General features: G+C 41.7%; 1 protein-coding gene across 3 annotated transcripts in view; it reads right to left on the reverse strand.

Annotated features, from left to right (window-relative positions):
- LOC122174994 (mothers against decapentaplegic homolog 2) overlaps window positions 1-23,784 on the reverse strand; it is a 40,141-nt gene that overhangs the window by 11,073 nt on the left and 5,284 nt on the right. For 2 of the 3 annotated variants that reach the window (XM_042862358.1, XM_042862359.1), the window contains exons 2-5: window positions 20,515-20,798; window positions 2,391-2,480; window positions 1,065-1,258; window positions 322-456 (exon numbers count right to left, since the gene is read on the reverse strand). In XM_042862358.1, coding sequence (XP_042718292.1) covers window positions 322-456; window positions 1,065-1,258; window positions 2,391-2,480; window positions 20,515-20,747 — 652 coding nt within the window. In that variant the 5' untranslated portion in view covers window positions 20,748-20,798. The remainder of the gene's footprint in view (window positions 1-321; window positions 457-1,064; window positions 1,259-2,390; window positions 2,481-20,514; window positions 20,799-23,784) is intronic. The other variant, XM_042862360.1, reaches the window with a different exon arrangement.

Raw genomic sequence — 23,784 nt, forward strand, 5'->3', positions numbered from 1 at the left:
GATCTATTTTTTTTTGGTCTTGAGGTAGGAAGAAGCAAACAGGAGGAAGAATTCTTTATTAATTCAATACTCTTATACTGAATATTAACAGCAAAACTGTACATACACTGTAGTAACAAATACACAAGACAGACTTCTATAGATTATGAGCTACAGATCAAACAATTTTAAGTCACTGTTTCATTTTTAGGAGTTCCACTGGAATTAATAAAAGAAATCAGCACGATTTGATTTATCGGTACATCCTTCAACTCATTTGATCACTTAGGAGGATGGTGCAATGTTAAGCATACTGTTTCACTTTGGGAGGTAAGAAAATACCTGGTATGTAGTTGCTCTGTGGTTCAATCCCAGCTGGGAAATTAGTGTTCTCAGGAATGGAATGGGTGTAGTCATCAAGAGGTGGAAGCTCTGTCAGGATCTCAGTGTGCCGTGGCACCAGGACAGGAGGCAAGACTGGAAAAGAAGTCAAAATATTAATAGGATCCTCCAAACTCACAATTCTATGAAGTGAAACAAAAAACAAATCTAAGCCATATAACAATTTCTTTAGGTGCGTCTCAGTACTTCTAATACTGCAATTGCACTGCCAATTACTAGAACAAGCAGATTGTTCTTGAACATGACTTAGTGAACTATTCTCATTTTCTGTTCTCATTTTCATGCTGGACCATCCTCAGCCAGCTGGAAATCGCTAGCACTACTGGAAACACTTAACAGGGTATTCAACACATTGATAAAGATTTTTCAGTACCTTTCCTATTAAAAACTTTAAGCAGATGGTATTCTCCAAATATTTATCCTTAATCATCTTGCAGTCCTGGCACAAGAACACACCATCCTTCTCTATTTTTCATTTGACACATCATGCTGAACAAGTACGCAGAATCACAGAATCATTAGGGTTGAAAAAGACCACTAAAATCATCCAGTTCAACCGTCCACCCATCACCAAAATGCCCACTCACAGAATCACAAAGTCCAGCCCCAACTCACCCCTACACTAACCCACGTCCCTCACATACACACAGACCATAAAGCCAGAAGCAGTCCTGTCTTCCTACCTGGTGTCTCCACTCTCTGGTAGTGGTATGGGTTTACACACACTTCATCCTTCTTAAGATTAAAAGCGTATTCACAGTTTTCGATTGCTTTAAGTTCATGGTGGCTGTGAAGGTCCGGCCAGCGCCACAGACGACAGTAGATGACGTGCGGAAGTCCTTTACGATGCGACACCTGTAGCCGGCCATCGAGAGATCTACATGGGAAAGATGTGGAGAGGAATTCACAGGCTGCACGCTGCCTCAAAACCGCTCAGTCAACAGCGTAACACACAGGAAGGGCAGTTTGCTCATTTTCAGAATTCAGCGGACTGACGCTGCTAGTGACATGTGTGCTCTTGTTAAAATGCTTCAGATGGGAGAAAAACGATGGCATCAACCAGCGTTAACTCATCTCTGAGCTGCTCAAATTACTGCCAGTGAATTTAGGGGTCATTAAAAGCCACTTTACCTCCAGCCAAGTATTTGGGGTGATCGCTTCATACACATTTTTTAAATGCAGAAGACACTTGTTGAGAGAAAAAATCACACACTTAACAGTCCCTTCAGTTTCTAAACCTCGAGGCTTTGCGTGGCATGGATGCTTTATGGTTTTAAGCTTAACAATTCCCTGGGTACTGCAGGTCAGTCTCTAAGCAGCCAGCTGCCCAAGGGATCCACATGGCGGTGTGACTGCAATGCAACAAGTGAGAACACACATCTCACAGGGGCTACATGCTTTATCTTCTTGCCTTCCTCTGCCTTGCTACCAGCTGAAAACGTTTTGCTAGTTTTAAGACAGACTGCATATGCTTACACAAATGCAGATGTTTATGATCGTTATGGGATGGGAGACAAACCTCAGTACACAAATCAAGCAATGTGATATGAAAAAATAAAGACCCTGTTCAGAATTTGCCCGCTGTTAACTACTGAAGAATTGACAAGCAGTTCTTTAGCAGCTCATATCAGAGCCAATTAGTGAGATTTAACTGAAAGCTCATGGCATACAAAGCAGTTTAAACACTTTGTAAGATTAGGTCTAAAGAATTAAGTAGTCCAACGTTGTTAATAGAAATACCAAATCCCATCAGAGCTTGCATTAACAAGTCTTCCCATTCTTTCAACTGGTGTGAAAAATGAATATTCCACCATTAGGATTTCATTGGTCAAAACATCAGCTGAGAATACTCGGATTGCTACACTGGCAAGCAAATGTCTTTAAATGCTGTACCATGAGAGGCCTAAGAAGCATTCAGTCTATTTTACAGCTAAAGCATCCCATGACAGACCCTCCAAAGCCAATCCCTCCCACAAGGTCCTATGATGGAGAGAGGGCAGAATATTCACCTGGTTTGTTCAGAGAAGCTGTAAAGGCCTGTTGTGTCCCACTGATCTATCGTGTTTGGTGTACTCAGTCCCCAAATTTCAGAGCAAGTGCTGTGCATAAATTGAAAACAAAAACAAAAAATCGGTATGAATATGGAACGTGGTTATTCAAAACACCATGATGTCAAACATGGAGAAATGTACAGAGTACTTCCTTCCACATAGAAGATAGAGCACTGGGAGGCTTGCACTTGGATGGACGTCGCATGCTATATTTTCTATATGAAGGAGGCTATCAAAATGGAACGCGTGATTCAAAGTAAATGATCATGTTTTTAAAGGGTGAACAAATTCTGACTTTAGGTACTTGATACAGCTGCAATGCTCCTTAAAACAGGCAAAACTTCCTCAGCCTAGCTCGTACCAAAATTATCTTTTCAGGAGTCATTTCTGGGTTGGTTTCTTTTTTGTTTTTGTTTGTTGTTCAATGCAAACTGCCCTAAAATTACCATCACAGGCCATGTGCATCTGGAACTGAACTATCACAGCCTAGCTCCAAGGTGCCACGTTCTCCACGTATACTCTTATTTACTGCTTTTCTCAGTACAGGAAAACTTGGGCTCCAAAGAGAAGCATATTGCAGTGATGCTTCTCACTAATTTCTGCGTTCTCCTTGGTTAAGTAATGGGTGTTATTTTTGTTATTTTTTAGTCCATACAAGATGTATGTTTTACACAGATTTACAGTGCTGTAACCTTAAGTCCCAGCTACTGAACAACAAAACTTTAGTTGTGAAATCAAGCAGGAGGAAATGAGAGACAACTTTTGGAAAACAGCTCAGTGACAAGCACAACAGTTCAAAAGAAGGAACTTCCAGTGACACAAGCACAGGTTGAAAGGAGCAGCAGATGGAGGCAAAGCAAAGAATAGCATGAGTGTATAAATGGGCATGTTCTCAGAGGCATGGGCCCACCTCAGGTCCACCACAGACGTGCTCTGTGACCACTGAGAAATGATTATTTATTTTACATAACACAGAACAAGACTCAGAAATGGAGAGAACTCGGGCAACAAACATCTTAAAACCAGAGATGTGGCTGCTTTTTCACCTTTGAAGTTAACAACCTCTGAAAAGCTGTAACAGAAAGAAAAGGACAAGAAGTTCGCCCCACCCCTGATTTTAAAAAGAGAGTTTGAGATTTACATTTAAGTTACCAACCCCAGCTGACACAGTTCTTAACAGCACTTCTAGCACAGATAGCCACCACAATTCCACGGACACTTTTTAAAAACTTTAGTGCAGGCCACAGGGAAAGGGAGGGAGTGGGTCTGCTCCCCTTCCTGCCTGTCTCACATACCTCAATTAAATACCATCCCAGGGAAGGGGGAGATGCTCTAAGGCAATCTACAGCTCTCCAGAATCCCAGGGGGCAGAAGGGGAATAGTGACCATCACTACTACTCCAAAGGTGCCTCTACCTGCATGGTGGGCTGCCAGCAGCCATGCATAGACTGGAATTGTTGCCCTGAAGACACACAGGCTGCCTGTGGGACATCAGGGAACATCCCTGTGTCCTTAAATCTGCACCACTACTGCTTGTCAGACAATCATCACATACGCTCAATTGGAAGAACTGTAAGCAGACACAGAGCTGCATTTAACTGACACAGGTATCTCTAGCAGCTTACTCCCTGGAGCAATGGATTCTGTGCTTGAAAGCTGATGCTGTCACACAGATTCCACCTTCTCAAAATTGTGGGGTGTAAGCACCATGTGCCACATATTTACTTCACAACACACACAAGTGCTATAGCCTTACAGTATGCCAAACAGGAACAGTATTTTACGTTATCAACCTCTTCTCTGTAAGTATTCGAACCATCAAGGTTGATTTCATAGTCCAAAACCCATAAAAAGACAAACAGTACTCTGAAGTAACTGTATGATGGAGGTGTAACTTAGGACCCAGGACACCACAGAGAAGGAAGGTGGTGAGGAAGCACATGGGGGTACTGGAAAAGAAAGCACAGAAAAACCGATTAGCAAGAGAGCAAACCTGCTCCATTACCCATCCATTGCATTTTACAGTGCTGTCTTTTGGGACATATGCCTGCCCGGGCTGGGATTAATACTGATGGCTTACTGGCTCATCTACAGTAGGACTATTTTCCAGGTCCAAAAATCCAAATACACTGCACAGCCTGCAGGAAATTGTCCTGTAGTTCAAAGACAGTTATCTCAACACAGATCTGTGGTTCATTTAATGGCCTCTCTGTTCTGCTCACACAGAAGATCCACTGCCTACATGCTGCCAGACCTCCCTGCTCCATGTCACCCATCCAAGTAAACTAGAGCTCTTGTAAGTCAAACACACATCTCAAATCCAATCTCCATCCACAGGGCTTCCATTAAAGGTTGCGTTTACTACACCTACACAGTGGGTTCACTCAAACACAAGCAATGGACTCATGGAGAGCTGGTGGCTGCAAAGGCAACTGCATTCTGAACAATATTTAAGCAGTGATTAATGCCACATAAATGGAGGCACAGACTCAAGAAGGATTTGTGCCCCCTTTCAAAATAGGTGGTGTTCTCTCCTAAAAACTTGCCTTTCTACAGTGTGTTAAATCCCTTATGAGATGTAGGTTTGCTTTAGCCCATAAAGATTCTGGAAGAATAAAGGACTAACATATGTACTTCTAAGGTAAATCTTGCTTGGAAACATTCCCAAGCCATGGATCAAGATTCCTAGGATACAAGTATCCTAGGAAGCAGCTAGGATGTTCCCCAGCATGATGCCAGTTATGCCTTCCTACACCATTACCAGCTTGGTGAGCTGCCAGCCACTGGGACCACATGCACTGGGAACTCTGCTGCAGCCACCCTGTCCTGCAAGGAAGAGTCCAAGAGCACAGATGTACTGGATGCAGACAGCCCTGAAGACAGCTGGCCACAGTGCTGGGGACATTCCAAGGCACGCTGAATTTATGAGGAGGGAAGGAGCCAGCACATACCACCATTTCAAGTTTAGGAAGCAGGCTGCCCTCACGCTGCAGCCCTAAGCACACTTGAGGCTTCGCACTTTGCAAAACTGGGTTTTTGGTTTAGAACATGCTGTGTATCTCAGCATGGTAAACCATCACTATTTCCAAAATATAATCTGCCTCCCGTAGCCAAGCAAGACTGAAGCCCTGTCTACACAGGAAAGATTTCACTATACTCAAGAAAAAAAAAAACCCTCAAAGTTAATGTATTTTGTCCCACAAGAGTGGACACTTTCATTAAAAGAAATGTTTTCACAACTGCTCAAAACAATTTAACTGTTGACATAAACAACACCATTTATTCAAATGCTAGGGAGTTTATTATTATTATTATTTAATCAGTGTTTTCAGCACTGATTTAGATTAGCAAACCACAACATTCTGTGGCCTCCAGCACTCATGGCATGTCAGGACTGTTGCTTTGCAGACCCTGCAGTATTACCACATTTATTTTTGAGGGGTTCAAAGAATCAATTGGCCTCATTCTGCAGGCCTTCTGAAGTTCTAGGAACAGGAAGATTATTTTCCAGAAAATGAGGAAACCATCAAAGCATACTCACAATTGCTGACTGCTAACTCTTGAGATTTTCAGGGGAAAGTCAACATTCTAGCATATATCTAGGTTCAACTAATACACACTAAAACTGGGACAATTCAGCCCTGCAATCCCAGTTTTGGGATTGATCACAAAAGAAAGGGTCAGACTCATTGCTCTGGGTGGAACCAGCCCTACTTCTGCCTGACACTTTCCCTAAAAGGAAAGGAGTTGGTGTTTCAATCCTTTTTATCTGCTTATAAGGAGCAGCATCTCAGATGATATTCAACATTTCTGGCAAGAAGAATCTTTAATGTGGCTATCACTATGCAGCAGCATAGAGCATGCCTTCAGTTCTTCCATTTCATCATTTCCTCTAACAGGAAAATCCAAGCTCCAAAAAACCCTACTCTGGGCAAGAAATGACCTGAACAGCAGAAAGCTGCAGCAATACTTCACAATTTTGAGACCCAGTGCCAAAACAGCTTCTCTTTATAAGACACAAAGTACTGACACATAGGAAAAAATGTGGGGGCAGGAAGAACCTAAATATCAAAGATAGGCAAAAATGTGTTTGCGCTGCTTCTGTGTGCATATTACAGATAATGTTTCCAATCAGCACAAACCATCTAATTGGAACGCCTACAAGCCTACTAAAAACTGGACATTACTCCAAATAGAAATGAATTTTAAACCTGCACATAAAGAATAAACATGGGACAGAAGTGGTTTGAGCTGTTTAAAAAAGAAAGTAATCATTGCTTATTTAACGCATCGTGCTCTAATCGGAGGAATCAAAATTTGCATCAAAATTCATAATAATCCACATAATAAGCCACAAAAGATCCAACAGTCTAAAGCAACACGCATCTAAGGGTACAATTACAGACAGACCATCTCTGAGCTGGAACACACTGGCTGAAGATAGACCCTGTGTGGCAAAGGACGCGGATCCATCCCTCCATGATAGATTTGCACTTGCCCCGAGCACATTTGCAGAACAGCTAAAACAAGCCAGCATAAAGGTGGTAGGTCACATAGGTCTTCTCAATAATTGGACAGAAACAATGAACAAAGTAACCATCTTACCACTAAAACTGTTCACAGCACTGGCAACCTCCAGCTGCTTTCTTTGTACGCAGTGCAGTTCCTGCAGCAAGCACATCAGATGCAAGCAAGGCAGAACCACTTCAAAGGCGTTCACATTATCAAGTAGCAGAAACACTATATAGAGAAGTTGTTAAATATTGTCATAGCTCAAACATAACTCAATTCCACTTTCTTCTCTGCAGCCTTGCAAAGCAACAGGGCAGCTGTTCAGGAATGGAGACTCAGGGAACTGAAGTAGCAGCTTCAGAAAAAAGGGAAAAAAAAAAATCTGAAAAGCAGATTTCATCAAACTAGTTAAAGCCAAAGCTGCACAGAAGTCATTACAGAATGATCTTCCGTATTTGTGAAGTACTAACACTGAATCCTTCATGATTTCCTTAAATCTATGACATCATTCAGAGTCTGCACCCAGTAATATGTTTGGGAGTTATGTTCCAGACCACCTGACCATCTTCCTCCTGCACCTTATACTCACAAGTCTTGAGTTTTGCTACGTAAGATCCCAGATCTAGGATACACAACACACAGCTGGAAAACAAGGACAGCTCTATTGACTGAGGCGTCTGCTCAGCACTGGCACAGCTGGACTGAAGTTGTACTCCTGCAAAGACACCATTCAGTACTTCACCAATAGCACAAAAAGGATCAACTGATGAATGAAAGTGAACCTTCCCTTCTATTTCAGTATTTTCTTCCTGGGGACACTGGGGTTCACGAACCCATAGAGCTCACAGGGAGGTACACAAAGCGTATAGCAAACCTTTGGAATGAGGGCCTTGAAAATAACAGAAACCAGAAGACGGACCTGAAAGGCTGAGATGTGATAGAGATGGATCAAAATCACCAGTTAACAAGTTTCACTGCTCCTGTACAATTCAGCATAGAAGACAGTTTCTATGAAATCTGCCTGACTGCGGTTTCCTCATACTTTCAATTGAAAGTCTGCAGGGCTGCTTCTGTGTTCTGACCTGACAGTCCTTTCTACATGCTGGCAGCTAGCACAGAAGTTCTGATCTCTCTTTCTTGCTACAGAAAGTGTAAAGATTTGGGAATCTAGTATGAAATAATGATTTTTCTTTTGAGTGTCTGTAAGACAGATGAGCTAATCCCCTGGCTGAATAAAAAGCATAACTTTGAATTCTTATAAAATCACTTATACAAATCTGCAGTGCCACTCATCATTAAGAGAAGTTGGACAAGGCACTTTCACAGAGATCCATTGTGTGACAGACAGTAGAATAGAGAAGTAAAGGAAGAAAAAAGATGGTAAGCTGTATTGCAAGACAGCGTTAACAACCACAGCAAGGAGATATGTGAGCAGAAGTGCAGGTAGACAGCCACCAAACAGATATGCCCATGCTAACTGTAGGAAACGGATATTAAGTAATGTCTAAGAAGACCCAGGCTCCAAAAGAGAAAGCTCAAATTTCTCCCAGAACAAACTCCACCAGTAGTAAGACTGGCAGCTGGCTGCTTTATTTCCACAACTGTGACTGTCTGCCCTATGCCTCCAAACTCCTTACACAACTCTTCTCTCAATCAGAACTCTTTCAAGAAAACAGTCATATAAAATTTGATGTAAAAATAATTCCATCAAATACAAAACACAGCATTTGAACTGTGGAAAACAACTGAAGTTACCTTCCTTATATATGGATCCATGTTAAAACATTAACACATCAAAATAATCAGAAAAGCAGGAGATGAAGGATACAATTCACTCCTCTAACACTACGGGGGAAAAAAAAAGGCACTGAACATCATTTACTCTAGCTTAAACTCTGAAGACATCCACAGGAGATGCAAAGTGAAGGGGGAAGTACTAAAGACCCTCTGTTATAGCTCAGCATGGAGCTGCACATCACTCTGCTCAGGGGCAGAAGGTTGCTTCTTCAGTTGTGCAAAGTGCCAGTGCTCAGGACTGAGGAATAAAGGGCATGAGCTACAGCGCAGCCTCACTTAGAGCCAACGGGGAGCTGGCCAGGGGTTTTATGCTGGTGAGCCTGAAAACAAAGCAGGAACAAGAAGCCTGCAGAAACCATGAGCTAACAGCTTTGTTGGGAAACTTGCCCTGCAGCTCCCTCTCCAAGATAATATGACTGCACTGAGCAGCTGCAATTTATATCCGATTATCTCTGCAGCTGGCTTACTGGTGATAAGATGAAACACAATGCTGATTTCTACCTTCAATGAAATATTTCAAAAGCCACCAAGAAGTGGCCACAAGACCCAAAGACTAACCAGGCACTACCAAACAGACCAATATACAGCTCCATAAGCTGTAGAGATGCAGCTCTGTGTGCTCACATGGCACTCCTGAAATGCAACCTTGAAACTCCTGCCATGCTTTCATTTGTAATGTTGTTACAGCCAATAAAAAGTTTCTGATTGCTATATTATTTTGCTGTTTATCATGCTATCCTCAGAACTGAAAACACAGCACTCAACTGAGACAGAATTATGTAATTCTGAAATTCCCACTGCTGGAAGCACTGTGTTCATTATGTGTCTGAGTGAACTGGTATTAACAAAACTGTATTTCATCTGAAAACAACACACTGAAAAGATTTTGTCAGAAAGTCCAGAGACATTCAAGACATCACATCCTAGAAGCAAGAAAGGATCCAAACTATCACTGGAGTAAAGAAAGGCTATCCAAGCACACATGTTCTGAGAACATCTCTTAGGAAAAGAACCTCTCGAAGCTCCATGCAGGTAGTGAGGTGCTGCCCCAGATCAAGCATTCAGCTACAAAGCAAGTATGCTCAGCAACTCAGTTCAGCTGAGAAATGCCCATCTGTTCTCTAGTCTCGTTATACCATGCCTACTGAAAAAGTACTGAAAGAGATTGAGCAATTCCTTTCTAATACTTAAACCGTCACTGAATTGCTCCAACTACAGATGGCTAGCACAGGACAGGAGCTATGCCAAACTAGTAAATGCATCTTTCCTTCACAAGCTATGTAAGGAATGGACAATGTAGCAGATTTATCTCAATTTCATTTCACACCATGTGTCCCCACCTTTCCATTTCCCTGGATAATATTAAGAGCAATATCACAAGTGGGTTAAGATAACACCCACTGCAAATTCACAGATAATTCCCTGTATCAATCCAAATAGGGATTAACATGGAGACAGACCTAAACAGAATCAAAGAGTGGCAAAGGACAACCCATCTTTACAGGAAGCCATACCCATCATAACACTGGCTAATCTGTCCAGAATGAATTGTCAGTTACCAGCTGACAGCATTCTCATAGCTCAGGCTTTCAGAAGACATACACAGAGCTCAGCAAGCATGTTTCAGGACTGGCCTCAAACAAGCACTTAAGAATGATATTCATCTGAAGTTCTCTAACCACTGTTAGTCACTGCAGGTGCAGTGGAAGCTTCTGTCACTAGCTTAGAGGTACAGCTACCAAAGGCAAAGCCTAGTCATTGACTTCCAACAGTCCAACACCCTCCAAGTGGGTGAGCAGCTCAGAGTGCTGCAGGTGTGAGGCTGCTGGACGGCAACTGGTGGACACTGGAATACCTGAAGATCTGACATTCTGATGAACTACCTCAAACCAGTGGGTATGTGGGATGGTGCTAACACTATGGAGTGCCTAGACACCATGCTAGAATGACTCCCATTGCATCTACACCACTTGTGTGGGTACATCTACAAGAAGAGCAGTGTGAGAATATATTGATCTTAATCCAAACATGAGTATCTTTAAGAATGAGGAGCATAAAAACTCAAATAAAGACAGGTATTAGATATAAAGTCCACAGGACATGCAGAATTCCTAAGCAACAGAACTCGAATGAAGACAAGACTTGAGCCATAAAGCAGGTTTCCCCAAGCAACATACTGGGAAAAAGAACCAAATGGTACCTAAGTCACGACTGCTAGAGCAAATTTTGATATACAAGTAAATATAAAAATTAACTGAAGTCAGGCAATGGCACTGCCTTCACTTCCAGCAATGCATGTTGATAATAAAGAAAATAACTATTAGGAAAACCCATGAAAAGGCTGGATGAAGTATCAACGTTCAGGTACAGGAAAGCATGTTTTGCTTCTTTTAAATAGATTTTGTTTGCTGAGACACTATGTTGCCTGAAAGATGAGTAAAGGCAAAATCAAGAACGTAACTTGACAGCCAAGATGCCTAACTACTCCAGGGGCCAGAATATGGGAATCCACATTAGATATTCATACCAGAAACCACAGAGTCATTATTGCTGGAAAAAGTCTCTAAGGTCCTCAAGTCCAATCATTGGACCATTGCCACCATGCCCACTGAATTACAGCCCTAAAACGCAGGAATGCCTGGGACAAGTACTGTAAAATGGATATCAAAGCCCATTTATTGAGCTTCATTGCCTAAAGACAGACAAAAAGGAAGTGTTATGATTACAGACAAGTCCTGAAGTCCTTAGCATCTCGTTCATTATCCACACCCAGAACATGCAACTGAAGCTGATGCATACAAGCACTCTTGCCTCACATGCAATTGCTTAACAGCTGAAGTGCTTTCCCAGGGTGTCCAACAATTTGCTCTTCCTCCTTCCACTTGTCGGGAGACAACCCTTATCTACCACCACCCACCCTGTGTCAAGGTGGCACTCTGCCCCCCGTACTAACGCAGCCAAAGATCAGAGTTTAAAAGGCTTGAGAATATCAGCATGCAAGTAAAAACAGTTATGCAGGTTAACATGCAAGTAAAAACAGTGGCTTCCTGGTGCAAGGAGAGCTGGTTAAATCATTCCTTGAAAGTGTGGGAGGTTGCTGCACAAAATACGAATCAGTTGCCACACAGTAAGTAAAATATCAAGCAGGATATTATAGCATTTTTAAAGAGCTGCCATCAATGCAATTTGCCACAGGGACAACCCTATTGGCAGGTATTATCTCCTCCAACTATATTCATTCAGTTGAAAGATGTAGGAGACAGCAGGACATGGTTCTCTAGATACTAATGGTGCTTTGACAAGGCAGTCTGCAAGACAGATACACAGGACATAAAAAAAAAAACATCAGACACTTCATGTTTAGACAAAAGAGAAAAAGGTATTTTCATTCTCAGCTTAGTGGAATTAATTAGAAGGGACACAGCTGAATTCTTTCCTTTATAAGGCCCTTACACAATACTCAAGTGCCCTCATTGTCACAGAAGGGGACATCCATATTGTAGAAGGACAGTAAAGAATAAGCTTTGGCAAGCATATGCTGTGCTGCTGCACTCACAAACAAATGAATGCGCAGAAGGTGCTCATGGAAAACGTAGCTGGAGTCCCTGAAAATAACATTTGAGTGACATATTTAAGAGAAAAGACTTCTTCAACCAAGCACCAGAGTCAAGAGCTGTTTCGACACAACTTTCCATAATAAAACTGAAAGTCTCCCCATCAGTTGATAATATGCTTTCTTCACATTCAAGACTTCAGAACTACGGCATATGTTAAAATTACTTCAAATATCTACAGAGGAACTTGACTTGAAGCCTCCCACAAAACTAAGAGGAAGTGAAGACCAGTTCTAGGATAGAACTCATCAATTTAACCAAGCAGTAAATTTAAATTTAAGGAACAGTGAGCAACAGCTTCTTTTGCATCGGGCTTTTCCTACCCAGAAGGCAAGAAAAGACAACCCAAGTACAAAAAGAACTGGTCAGTTTCCTACAGATTAGAGGCAAAGGCTTCAAGCAGACCTTCAATTCTGACCTACTGAAATGCACTTACACATTTCAGAATAAAAAGCACCATTTGGGGAATCTTTTTCTAAACAAATGCTGAAGTCAGATCACTGTGCAGCACCCATCCAAGGGGATTTCCCCAAGCTCATTGTTCCTCTGCCAACTCTGAAGCCCATGCAATGAGATGTGAACCTGCTCTGGCTTCTGATTGTTCTCCTGTATCCTGCTGGTCTGCTGCAAACAATGCAGCATGACAGAAGCCAACAAGAGCTGGTTGTGATGAGAACACAGCACTGCATACAGTTTCTCTCACAAGTTTTCCACTATTGCAGTGAATAGTTTAGCACTGACTTGGGCTGATCACAACCCCAACTCCTTACTAGAGAAAAAATAAATAGTATTTATGAGGTAATTTAGAGCTCAATACCAACAGTGAAGCACAGTCAACCCGTTCTGAAGTCACCAACACATCTTCTAAACAGTAAGTCAAGGTGCCAGACACAGGTATTATTCTTTCTGGTTGCAGCTTCATGCTGGGATCCACCAAGCAAGACGACGGCGGAAGCAATCACAGATAGCTATTTCCAATAAAGTGCCCTCTGAACTTTATGGGTTCTTGAACCCCAGCATCAGCTTTTAACCTGGCACAAACATTTATGCGAATATATATTCCATTTTAACACGTAATTTTTGTTTCTGCCTCTTGACTATTTCTTCCTGTTTTTTTTTACCATCAAAGCTATCTTCATGAGGATCAATGGAAACATGAAGCAAAGGGGCGTCCAGAGATGCAGCTTCTCACTTCCAAATTTGCTTTCCACATCAGTAATGCTGCATTAGAAAATGTCTTAGACTCTTTAACCAAACACAATTCGTTTTATGTCAGTGAGGAGGTGGCTAACACAAGCATAACAAAAACTCACTTTTACTTAGACTGAAAAGTGACAGCAAATTAAAAGTTGACAAGGTTACGCTGGGAAAAGCAGCAGCGCTAAGATTAGAACGCACACCTCGAGCCTTTATACAACATCAGCTAACACTAACAAGGTCCTCAAAATTCAGCAGCTTTCCCTCCTGGCTCGAGGGGCAAGCTCCTTTAGCTACAGAGCATTTTGCTACTGGCAGAGTATCTCACACATCTGAATTCTCACAAGCTGACCTGACTCCAATGACATGCCAATACTTTCTGCTTGGCACACCAACTCATTAACAAATTATGTGGGCAAGCCATGTGACTTCCTGAGCTGCACGAGCTTGAAACTGGCAGCCCTGAGCTTCTTTGTTAAATGCTCTAAGACTTTTTTTTTTTTCCAGGATGACACAAATATTATGAGACACTGCAATTTGAGCAATGGCTAAAGCATAATTTAATCCTAGTCAACAGCAATTCAGTCCTCAACGTTGCCACAGCTGTGAAAAATTCAAAAGTAATATCTGAGTATATGTAATAAATCCTTTCTCAACTACACATGAACAGTCATTACTCCTAATTTCAATTAACAGTGCCCTTGAAGGACAGTAAACATAAATCTTCAAATTCATCTTTTAAAGACTGGCTTACCTATGCTAGAACACACACCACGTAGAAAGGAACTGGGAAATGGTAGTGACACCACTCAACTCCTTGCCTTCCACTGCTTTGAGCATTCACTGCCCTCTGCTACACTCCATCCATCCCAACCCCACAATGGCTCCACTCAAAAAAAGAGGACTACAAAACAGCATTGACCGGTTCAGAAAAGATTTTCAGTAAGAAATGCTCCAAGTGCCAAGCTCATTGCAAAGAGGCTTCGAAGAGGCATTCGCATAAAGCTGGTTTCTGAAAACAAGAACACATGTTGTGTAGTTACTCCACTCCCTTGAGTATGCATTTATAAATATATGGTTATTAATATCAAAGCCAGACAAATTGGCACTTCCATGCGGCTGAATGCTTTCACAGGTGATCTGAAGTTGATCCGAACTGGTAACTTCACTTGATCCAAAGTTATTTTTCCTTCATCAGCTGAAAGAAAAATCAAGAAATTTAGGAGTGACCAGCAGGTCTTCAATTGCCTTCCCCTTTAAGTTTAGCTTCAGGGAAAGACACCGGTTAAACTGTCAAGGAAACACACAACAATAGTTTTCACACAGCAGATGCAAGTAGTATCACCAATACTGCCTTACTATTTGTTCACTTTGGGTTTAGAAATTAAATTTCATTGAGACAGGAAGTCATATTTGACATCAATTATTTCTCATTATATGTAGCATATAAGGGTTCTGCAATCTCATACTTGCATCCACATCATTTCATCTATATGTAACTAAGGTGAGTTTCCTTCTGCCTACAGATGCAGATGTGCCATCCTGGGTCTCTAGACATTTACCTCTGGGCGTGAAATGGCCTTGGAAAACCAGGCTCCAGGCTATTATCACTCAACTCCAAAAGGGCTCCAAGGAAGGCAGCTCAGCATCAGAGCAGCACTGTTTTCTCTTGGTGCCCAAATCCAGACTACACTGCACAGCACTATAGAAGAGAATCAGCCGAAAGCTGTCACCATAAAATGAGAAAAAGAGTTGGTTTAACAGCAAACAATTTACAAGCATGCTCTCTTTGTAATCTCAGCAATAAAGTGCTGCTTTTGTGTATTTTGATGTACTCTCTTAAACGTCTATACACGTTTTTAGAAACTTAAGATGTTCGACTGCAGTCTTCAAACATTTATGGAAACTGATTTATGCCTAAACGAATGCACATGGACCGAAATACAGGATATGGTTTGAGGACATTCTTTATCCAGAGCAGTTCTCAGTTTGTGAGCTATGATTAAAAATTAATTTCCGTCCCCAACTCCAGTAGTGAATTATCACAGCTACAATCCAACAGATGCTGCCAAGTTGTGTTTCTGGGAAAACACACTTCACCTCTGTCTGGATAGCAGTGTTATTTTAGGATCTGCTGTGCCAATCCAACTGCCTGCTGCTGTCCTCACAGCTTCACAGCAGATGTTGGAATTCTAAAAGCATTTTCAGAGGGACCTTTTGCCCCCTCCCAGGGGGACTGTTGAAATCACTCATATTCTATAGCTTTAATCTGAGAAGGAACATAGAAATTTATTTCTCTGTAGTACTGTATTTTGGGGAAAAATATTAAAAGCTCAGAAGCAATCTGTTCTAGAAGACAGGTAAGTTCAACAGCTCTGTTCTACTGATAATCAAAGGCATCATGAAAACTAAGTGACTGCATGCAGCTGTCTGAGCTCTTTCCCAACAAACATTCCCAAGGAATTAAAAAAAAAAAAAAAGTAACTGGTAGCACAGGTTATGTTAAATAAAAACAGTGAGCTTTATACCTAAACTACCATTTACTTTTAATGTATGAAGAAAAAGACAACCAAATCTCAGCATTTTAAAATATGCTTGCTCACGAGCATTCGACTTGGTCCCATCATTACAAATGCCTTTATTTGCCTAGTTTACTTCTGCTGCTAACTCTTTTGTAAACACTTCATTAGCATTATTTAGCTACACGCACGGAGGCTATGTTAAGTAACACAAGAGCCAACTTTCAGAACACAATATGCTGTGCCTAAGCTACTTATCTTAGCCATACTGCTAACTCATTGCAGAAGATGAAGAGTGCTGCAGGGCAAGCAAACAACGGAACAACACTGGCATGCTTGAGAAATTCCTTGTTGCTTTGGAGAATTCGGACCATGGCACGTGATCTTGCCTCTAGGTGATTGGTGAACTTTCACCAGATTATACAGCTTTAAGCGTCTCAGTCCTTTCAGAATACATTGGAAATACAACAAAGTTAAGGAACTGGTCAGTAGGCAGCTTGTAATCTCAACTCAAAGCAAACAATTCACCAGCAGTTATCTGCTTTGTATTTTACCCAGCGCTTCCTCGAAATCTTCTATATTTCCAAAATGATGGAGTCTGTTGTTGGATTTCTCCTCTGCCTCTGAATGGTAAAAGCATGGAATTCACTACTGACTACAAATTCCACAATTCAGCTATAGCCTTTCAAAAAAAAAAAAAACAAAAAACAACAAACCAAACCCAAACAACAGCAGGATTTGAGCCTCTCTGATTTTTTCATTTGAGAGGCTGCTGAAAAGCAAGTAACAATAAGTGTCTGAAAATCAGGAAACAGCACAGAGATGCTATCCCTCATGTGAAGCAAGAAGGGCAGAGGGCAGAGATAAGACATTTTCCATATTCATACTGAACTGAAGTAAAAGCAACCATTTCCCAGAGAGCACCTTCCCAAACTCTAATGGCGCAGGAGGCAGGAAAACAAGGGCCTGCAAGAGGGTCAGACTCCTCTCTGCACAGAGAGCAGCTGCTCATTTCACTCTGGACTCTAAAGCACCGCAGCAAAAAAAAAATCCCTAAACTGGGACTTAAGGAAACTTGGTCTTAAAGCCTTCCTTCAGCCAGTACTCCAGCAGATCATGTCTCAACACATCCAATCCAATCTTTTGAGCCACAGATTACTAAAAAGCAGTGGTAAGATTTACCACCTCTGTAGAGACTCAACCTCCCCATCACAAAGAAAACTCAATGCTAAGTTCCAAGCACAGTAACAACAGCAAATGTACGTAGTAGTTCTAATATAACCACTAGCATTAAGACCAACAAAAATTGTGTCTGTTCAAGGAGAAAGTCTTCAACTATATGAAATATGAAACCTTCCTAGAGTACTGACACGAGGACACAGCATCTGGAATAGAAACAGAAGTATACTGCTACAGACACCTTTCAGCTGCTCCTTCCTCCCAGTTAGCAGTCACCTTGTCAGGGCACGCATGGAAGCCCTATTCATTATGCAAAGCTGAAATGAATGAAGGCTGCAGATGCTGAGACTGATGGAAGGCACCCAGCCCTTCCTTATCCTCCCACGTATACTGGAACAGAAAGAGTGCCTACACTCTATGACACCATGTACCTCAGTCCAACGCTGCCTCATGCAGACTGTGCACAACACAGGATGGAATTCGTTTGCAGAACCATTGCTGTATTTCAAGACAGGAGAGCCACACAGCTGATACAGTCAAAAATACTGAAACCAGAGATTTATTTTTCCCTACCTTGAGCACAAACGTTCTGTCACCACTGCAACAACTTCTTAAACCATGGACACAGGCTATGAACATGCTAGCTAGCTCTGCACTGCATGGTGTGGTTTGGTCTGTTAAGGATGCAGGTTTTAATTAACGTTATTTACAAACTACTCATTTCTATCCATGCTAGTGAGGAAGTAGCTACTCCAATAGAAGTCTTACATAAAATGTTTCTTCACTGACTTGTTTCTTGTGCTCTATTTATATCGGAACTGCAGGGGAGAGCATAAAGACATGATCTTAAACGCACCTGAATTCATTACATACTGTATCAAAGTGAACTCAAGTCTCCACATTTAGTTTAAGGATACCTAAGGATTATGAGATTAGAATCCCACTGGCTTTCCGGGAGGATTCAGCAAGATAACTCCAAATTACTTCAAGGGCTGGTGTGAAATGGACCTCTGTACTTATTTAGCCTCTGCTCTAGATTACTGACCCACTTCTGAGGAGCTCAGCATCCCTGCTGCGTGATGCCAACACCCACTCCATCTGTTTGCTTCTGCTTTCTCAGAACCTCGATTTGTCTGCATAAGAAGTTGTGGTAACTCACACGAGCAGTTTGGGTAGCTCACACAGCATCAGCCCCACTTTCTGTGTGGTCACCTTGACAAACAGAAACAGAACAACGCAACGGGATTATCAAAAGCTGTGCGTATGCAGATTTCCAAAGGGCAAGCTTTACTCAGTTCCATCCAAGCCACTCTCAGTTTTGAGATGAAAAAAAAGTACACTACAATTAATCATTTTTAACAAACTATGGAAATTCGCAATGGGACCAGCAGCTTTTGAAACCACAAGTGAAACTTCTAGTGATGTTGTAAAGCAACAGCTCCACAAAGGGGCATCTCACAGCACTTGCCGATATCCTGAGTTAAGCAGTTATCAAAACTGAATCTAAAACTGGTCAAAAACCAGCAACAACAAAACAAACAAACCTGCACTCATGATGGATGTGCGCCTCAGCAACTGAGCACCCCAAACTTTTTGTTCCTTCGCTGTGGGCGAGATGTTTCTAAGTCAACCCTTTGTTGTTCACCCATGCTGATCTGCAGATCTTTAAGAAATTCATTGGAATGGGTCTCAAGCAGCAGTTTTATTAGCTTACTGAATCCAAAAACAAAAAACTCCAGAAGTCGCTACAGCACTGAGCTGACATTTGGTCTTCCCTGGGAGCCCAGACTACTGCCGTAAAGTGAAATAACAGCAACAGTCCAAAAGCCAGCTATGAAAATGAAGTCTGTGTACTGATATCATCTTGCCTGTTAGCACCAAAGCCATTAGTTTAAAACCAAACCTTATGCCAACACTACCCAGAGAGCTCCAGCTACCAGTTTACTTATACAACAGTCGAGAAAAGTAAGATGTAGGTGAGCTCTCCTTCAGCTGACCCAAAGATAGATGAGAACAGAACATCTCAATCCAGCCAGAAATGCCCATCACAATAAGGAGACTATACAAAGAAGATGAGAAACCCAGAAAATTTGGGGACAGCTTGGAAAGAAAATGCAGGCGGGAGGCAACATTAGAAACAAAAGATGAACAGAAAATGGATGGCAGAATGAAAGCAGCTATGTGTATGGATTACAGAAAAGGCTATGTCAAATACAGGGTAATGCTAAGACCATGATCAGGTAACAGCCGTAACACATTCGATAAGTGGCAACCATGACTGACATCAGTTGAATGTAAATGCAACTATGATTAACACAAAGCTTAAAAGTAGCTGGGATCAGTGTGCTAATAATACAGAAATGAAGGTCGTAAAATATGCAGTTTCTCTCTCTTAGAAACTAATTCTAAGTGTCAGGGGGCTCAACGCCCAAAATATTCCTGTCACCAGACTTCCTTGCATTTTCATAGAAACAAACCACAGAGTGATTTGAGGTTCATGTCGCAGCCCTGAAGAGCTTACACACGCACCATCAGTGCGATTCCCTACAACATGAACCTGGAGATACACTTCACAAACACGACCCTTGCCCCTCGCACAGCAATTGCAATGAATTGAGAAAGTCAAAGGGGTAGAATGCGAGCTGTTTACCTAAATATACATGCATATAAGGAGCAGAAGAGAAGATCTAGAAGTACTCTTAAGTTATTAAATGAAAAGCATTTTCATTAACCAATAACAAATAGTAATAAGTCTTCAGAAAAACTGCTTCCACTGACGTTTCCCTTCAAATGGGAAAATGGATGCAGTTTGCAAAACTTCAACAAAACTTCCATACACAACTGAAAATAATAATTGAGAGGACTGAAGTGTTGACCAAGGAAAAACTAGTCTTTTTTTGTTTAATGTGGAAGTGCGAGTTCAAATAAGCCCCTCCAAATACAGAGAGAGTTATAAAATAAAAGCATATGGCAGTGTTACGAGCTAAGAGCTGCGCTAGGCACCACCAGAACGTTCACAAACTGGAATCCAGTTAGTAATAAAAACTGAATTGTAAACTTACAAGAAATTGTGAATGTACAAAGCATGTGATTCAGTTCTAAGAACTGAAGCAAGCAGTACATAAAACCAAAACAGGTTTTAAAGAACTTTTAAAGAATCAAAGGCATGCAACTGATTCTGTTATTGATTTGTTCACACAAATTAACATCCATTTAGTCACTCCTTAAGTGGCTGTAAGGAATGTTGAATGCAACAGGACTTACCTTGGTATGGTCACACACTTGGTATTGCAGTTCTGAGTGGTAATGGCCTTCTCAAGCTCATCCAGCTGTCCTGTTTTCTTTAGCTTCTTGACCAAGCTTTTCACTGCTTTTTCACACCACTTCTCCTCCTGCCCATTCTGCTCACCGCTGGCCCCTCCGGAACCACCAGCAGATTTTTTCCACCCAAGAAGTCTCTTCACGACCGGTGGAGTGAATGGCAGTATGGATGACATGATTCCCACCAGACAGAACGCTCAGCACAGTTAGAGATTTCTGTCTGATCCCTAAAAACGCAAACCGAAACAGACACATTAGCACCGAGGTTTTACTTGAGAACATTCCTTGCTTGGGATCTTCCATTAACAAATGCTGTAGGACACGCCACCTCCAAACAATTCAGGTAATAGTTCAGAAGGCGGATCTGAAATTCACTTTAAATTTTGATGATGAGCTTACTCCGTGGCTCTAATTTACAACTCAACAGCTGACAGATAATCAACCTTCCAAGATGTCACTAATTTAAATCATCAACTCTTTCAAAAATCCATTAAAGAATATTTAAAGTCTCATTTTGTAGCTACCTGAGTGGCGCAGTTGTGTTTGTTTTGAATTCTGACACCCTTGCATTTGATATCAACTACCCCAGTCGGGACACATAAAACATCAGGAGGGATGCTGAATCTTGAGCTGTGTCTGGCATTCGTCTCTATTTGTACTTCAAACGGATTGGAAGAAATGATAGCCAGTTTTTTACATATATGTATATATATATATATATATATATATATATATATATATACACACATACATACACACACACTTCCTAGTTTTACAGTTTGTATCAGGCTACTTCCAGGAATTAAAATACAAGCCCCAAATCAGCTGTATCATTTTAAGCAGACAGCTATTGGAGCTTGTTTGAGGACAGCATCATCTACAGACAGAAGCACTGCATTGAAGTCAGAACTAGTCTTATTTCCAGGCAGGAACTGGATATCTGAATTCCACAAACTTACTGTGCTGTCAAACTTCAGCACTCTAAGTTGTAATAGTTAGTACCTTGTTGAGCCAAGTACAAAGTGTTACCTTCAAGCTACACAATCAGAGCTTTCTAGGCAGCTTATGTGCATACTGTGCAGGCACGCTCCTCCCTTCTATCCAAAATATACCTCACCTTGTAAGGTTTCTCATCTGCAAAAGAGCAATGGTTCATTTGGGACACTTCAGGTTATGGTATTCCTGGCTGATTTTTGCTTCATCACACCTCCACAATTTCAATGAGAACCAACAGGTCAACAAAAGCTGGGTTATATTCCACAGGCAGCTTTAAATAATAACTCATCTATCCTACATGAAAGGTTTCACCTTCACATAAGACCACAGCATGAGAAGAACTGTTCTTTCAGTGGTGTTAAATTATTACAGAATTGTGGCCAGTAAGTCAGGCTGGAGGTCACATTTTGCAAACTGCAGAAGCGTTGTACTGGAGCCCCAGCTACAGCAAACTACTGAAACAATCTCAACAGCTAACGTCTTCAATCCAGTGCTAAGCAGGACACTCAAGTTACGTATTCCCTGGAAGCCAATACTGACAGACATCCCCAACCGAACACCTCCATCACTGCTCATCCACACACCCGTTCTTCCCAAGTTTATGCAGCTCACTAACATATAATACAGACATCACCAACTCTTCAGCTTCTGATTTGTCACCTTTCAACTGCCCTGATTATCAGCATTATAAAGTAGGCACTTCAGCAGTCTCACTTACCAAGATGTTGAATTGCCTATTCTTTCAAACCTTCTAAACATTCTCTGTCCTTTTATCTATTTTCAGCTTTACAACACCCCCGAGAGGATGCGTCCAAGCTTGCTGTATTCTCTCCCTTGAGATAACACTGATATCTATATACAATTTCTGGTGCTTTTTTTTTTTTTTTTTTTTTAAATACAGACCACTATTTGTGTTTCTGCCTCAAATGCACGTTGATTAAGTCTTGAAATAGACTACATGCAGAAAGCCCGTGCATCTCAGACTTGGTTTACATTTGAACTCTCACATTTTCCAGATAGTCTGAGGCAAAAATCCTCCTCTCCCCATTTCCATAAGACTGACAGTTCAACCCTAACTAATCAGAATTTTCAGATTCTTTACCTGACTTCTACCACTTCCCTTACACATTTACTAGTTTTCATAGATGCTTTCATAAAGCACAGTTTATCTGTTAGTCCCGCGGTCATATTTACATTAAAACAATTTATTTTTAAATAGGAGGACACATGATTTAAGAAAACAATGTATATGCCATGGCTGCAGAGTAAGTGTGATTCTGGGAGGCTCTGACTGCTCTTCTAGCCATGGTTACGCCATGTCATGGATTTGCCAGTTCTATCAGTAGGCATTTCAACAAGCTACTCCAGCAGCAATCTCATTTCTTCCAAAGGGTGAGCAAAGAGAACGTGACACAAGTAGGACAGGATTTTGTTCACCTTAACGCTGCAGCCAACTGTGATGAATACACACAGGACAATCTTTCAGCCAGCTTAACATATGCAGAAGTTACACACTTCTCCATGCCTACAGGAGGCACAGCAAAGTACAAACCTCAATCATGCAAGGAAAAAGCAGCAATAAAGTAATTAAGAAAAACCCTAACATGACAGAAGTCAGTGCATCTAGCTTAGTGCTCTGTCCCAAAAGCAGAAAATCGTTTTTCCTGCCTGTTTACTGTTTCCACTACCATCCAGAGAATGGTGATGAACAGAGATACATCCAGCTGGCAACTAGCCATGAGCAGTGCTCCCCAGGGGTCAGTAGTGAGGCAATCCTGCTTAACAACTCCATTGATTAACCAAAGGAGGGGACTGAGTGCACCCTAAGGAAGTGTGCAGATTACACCAAGTTGGAGGAAGCGCTGATCTGCCTGGGGCTAGGAAGGCCCTACAGAATGATCTGGACAGGCTGGATAGCTGGCCTATGGGGCCAACAAGATGAGCTTCACCGAGACCAAGTGCCAGGTCCTGCTCTTTGGCCACAACAACCCCACGCATCACTCCAGGCTTGTGGCAGAGCAGCTGGAAGGCTGTGTGGAGGAGAAGGACCTGGGGGTGTTGGTTGATGCTCAGCTGAACACAAGCCAGCAGTGTGCTCAGGTGGCCCAGAAGACCAATAGCATCCTGGCTTGTATCAGAAACAGCGCTGCCAGCAGAAGCATGGAGGTGGCCATCCCTCTGTACTCAGCACAGGTGAGGCCATACCTCAGTGCTCTG

Source organism: Lagopus leucura, unplaced genomic scaffold (genome assembly GCF_019238085.1).
Source record: "Lagopus leucura isolate 7727_CA_CO unplaced genomic scaffold, USGS_WTPT01 Super-Scaffold_650, whole genome shotgun sequence".
Classification (NCBI taxonomy): Eukaryota; Metazoa; Chordata; class Aves; order Galliformes; family Phasianidae; genus Lagopus; species Lagopus leucura.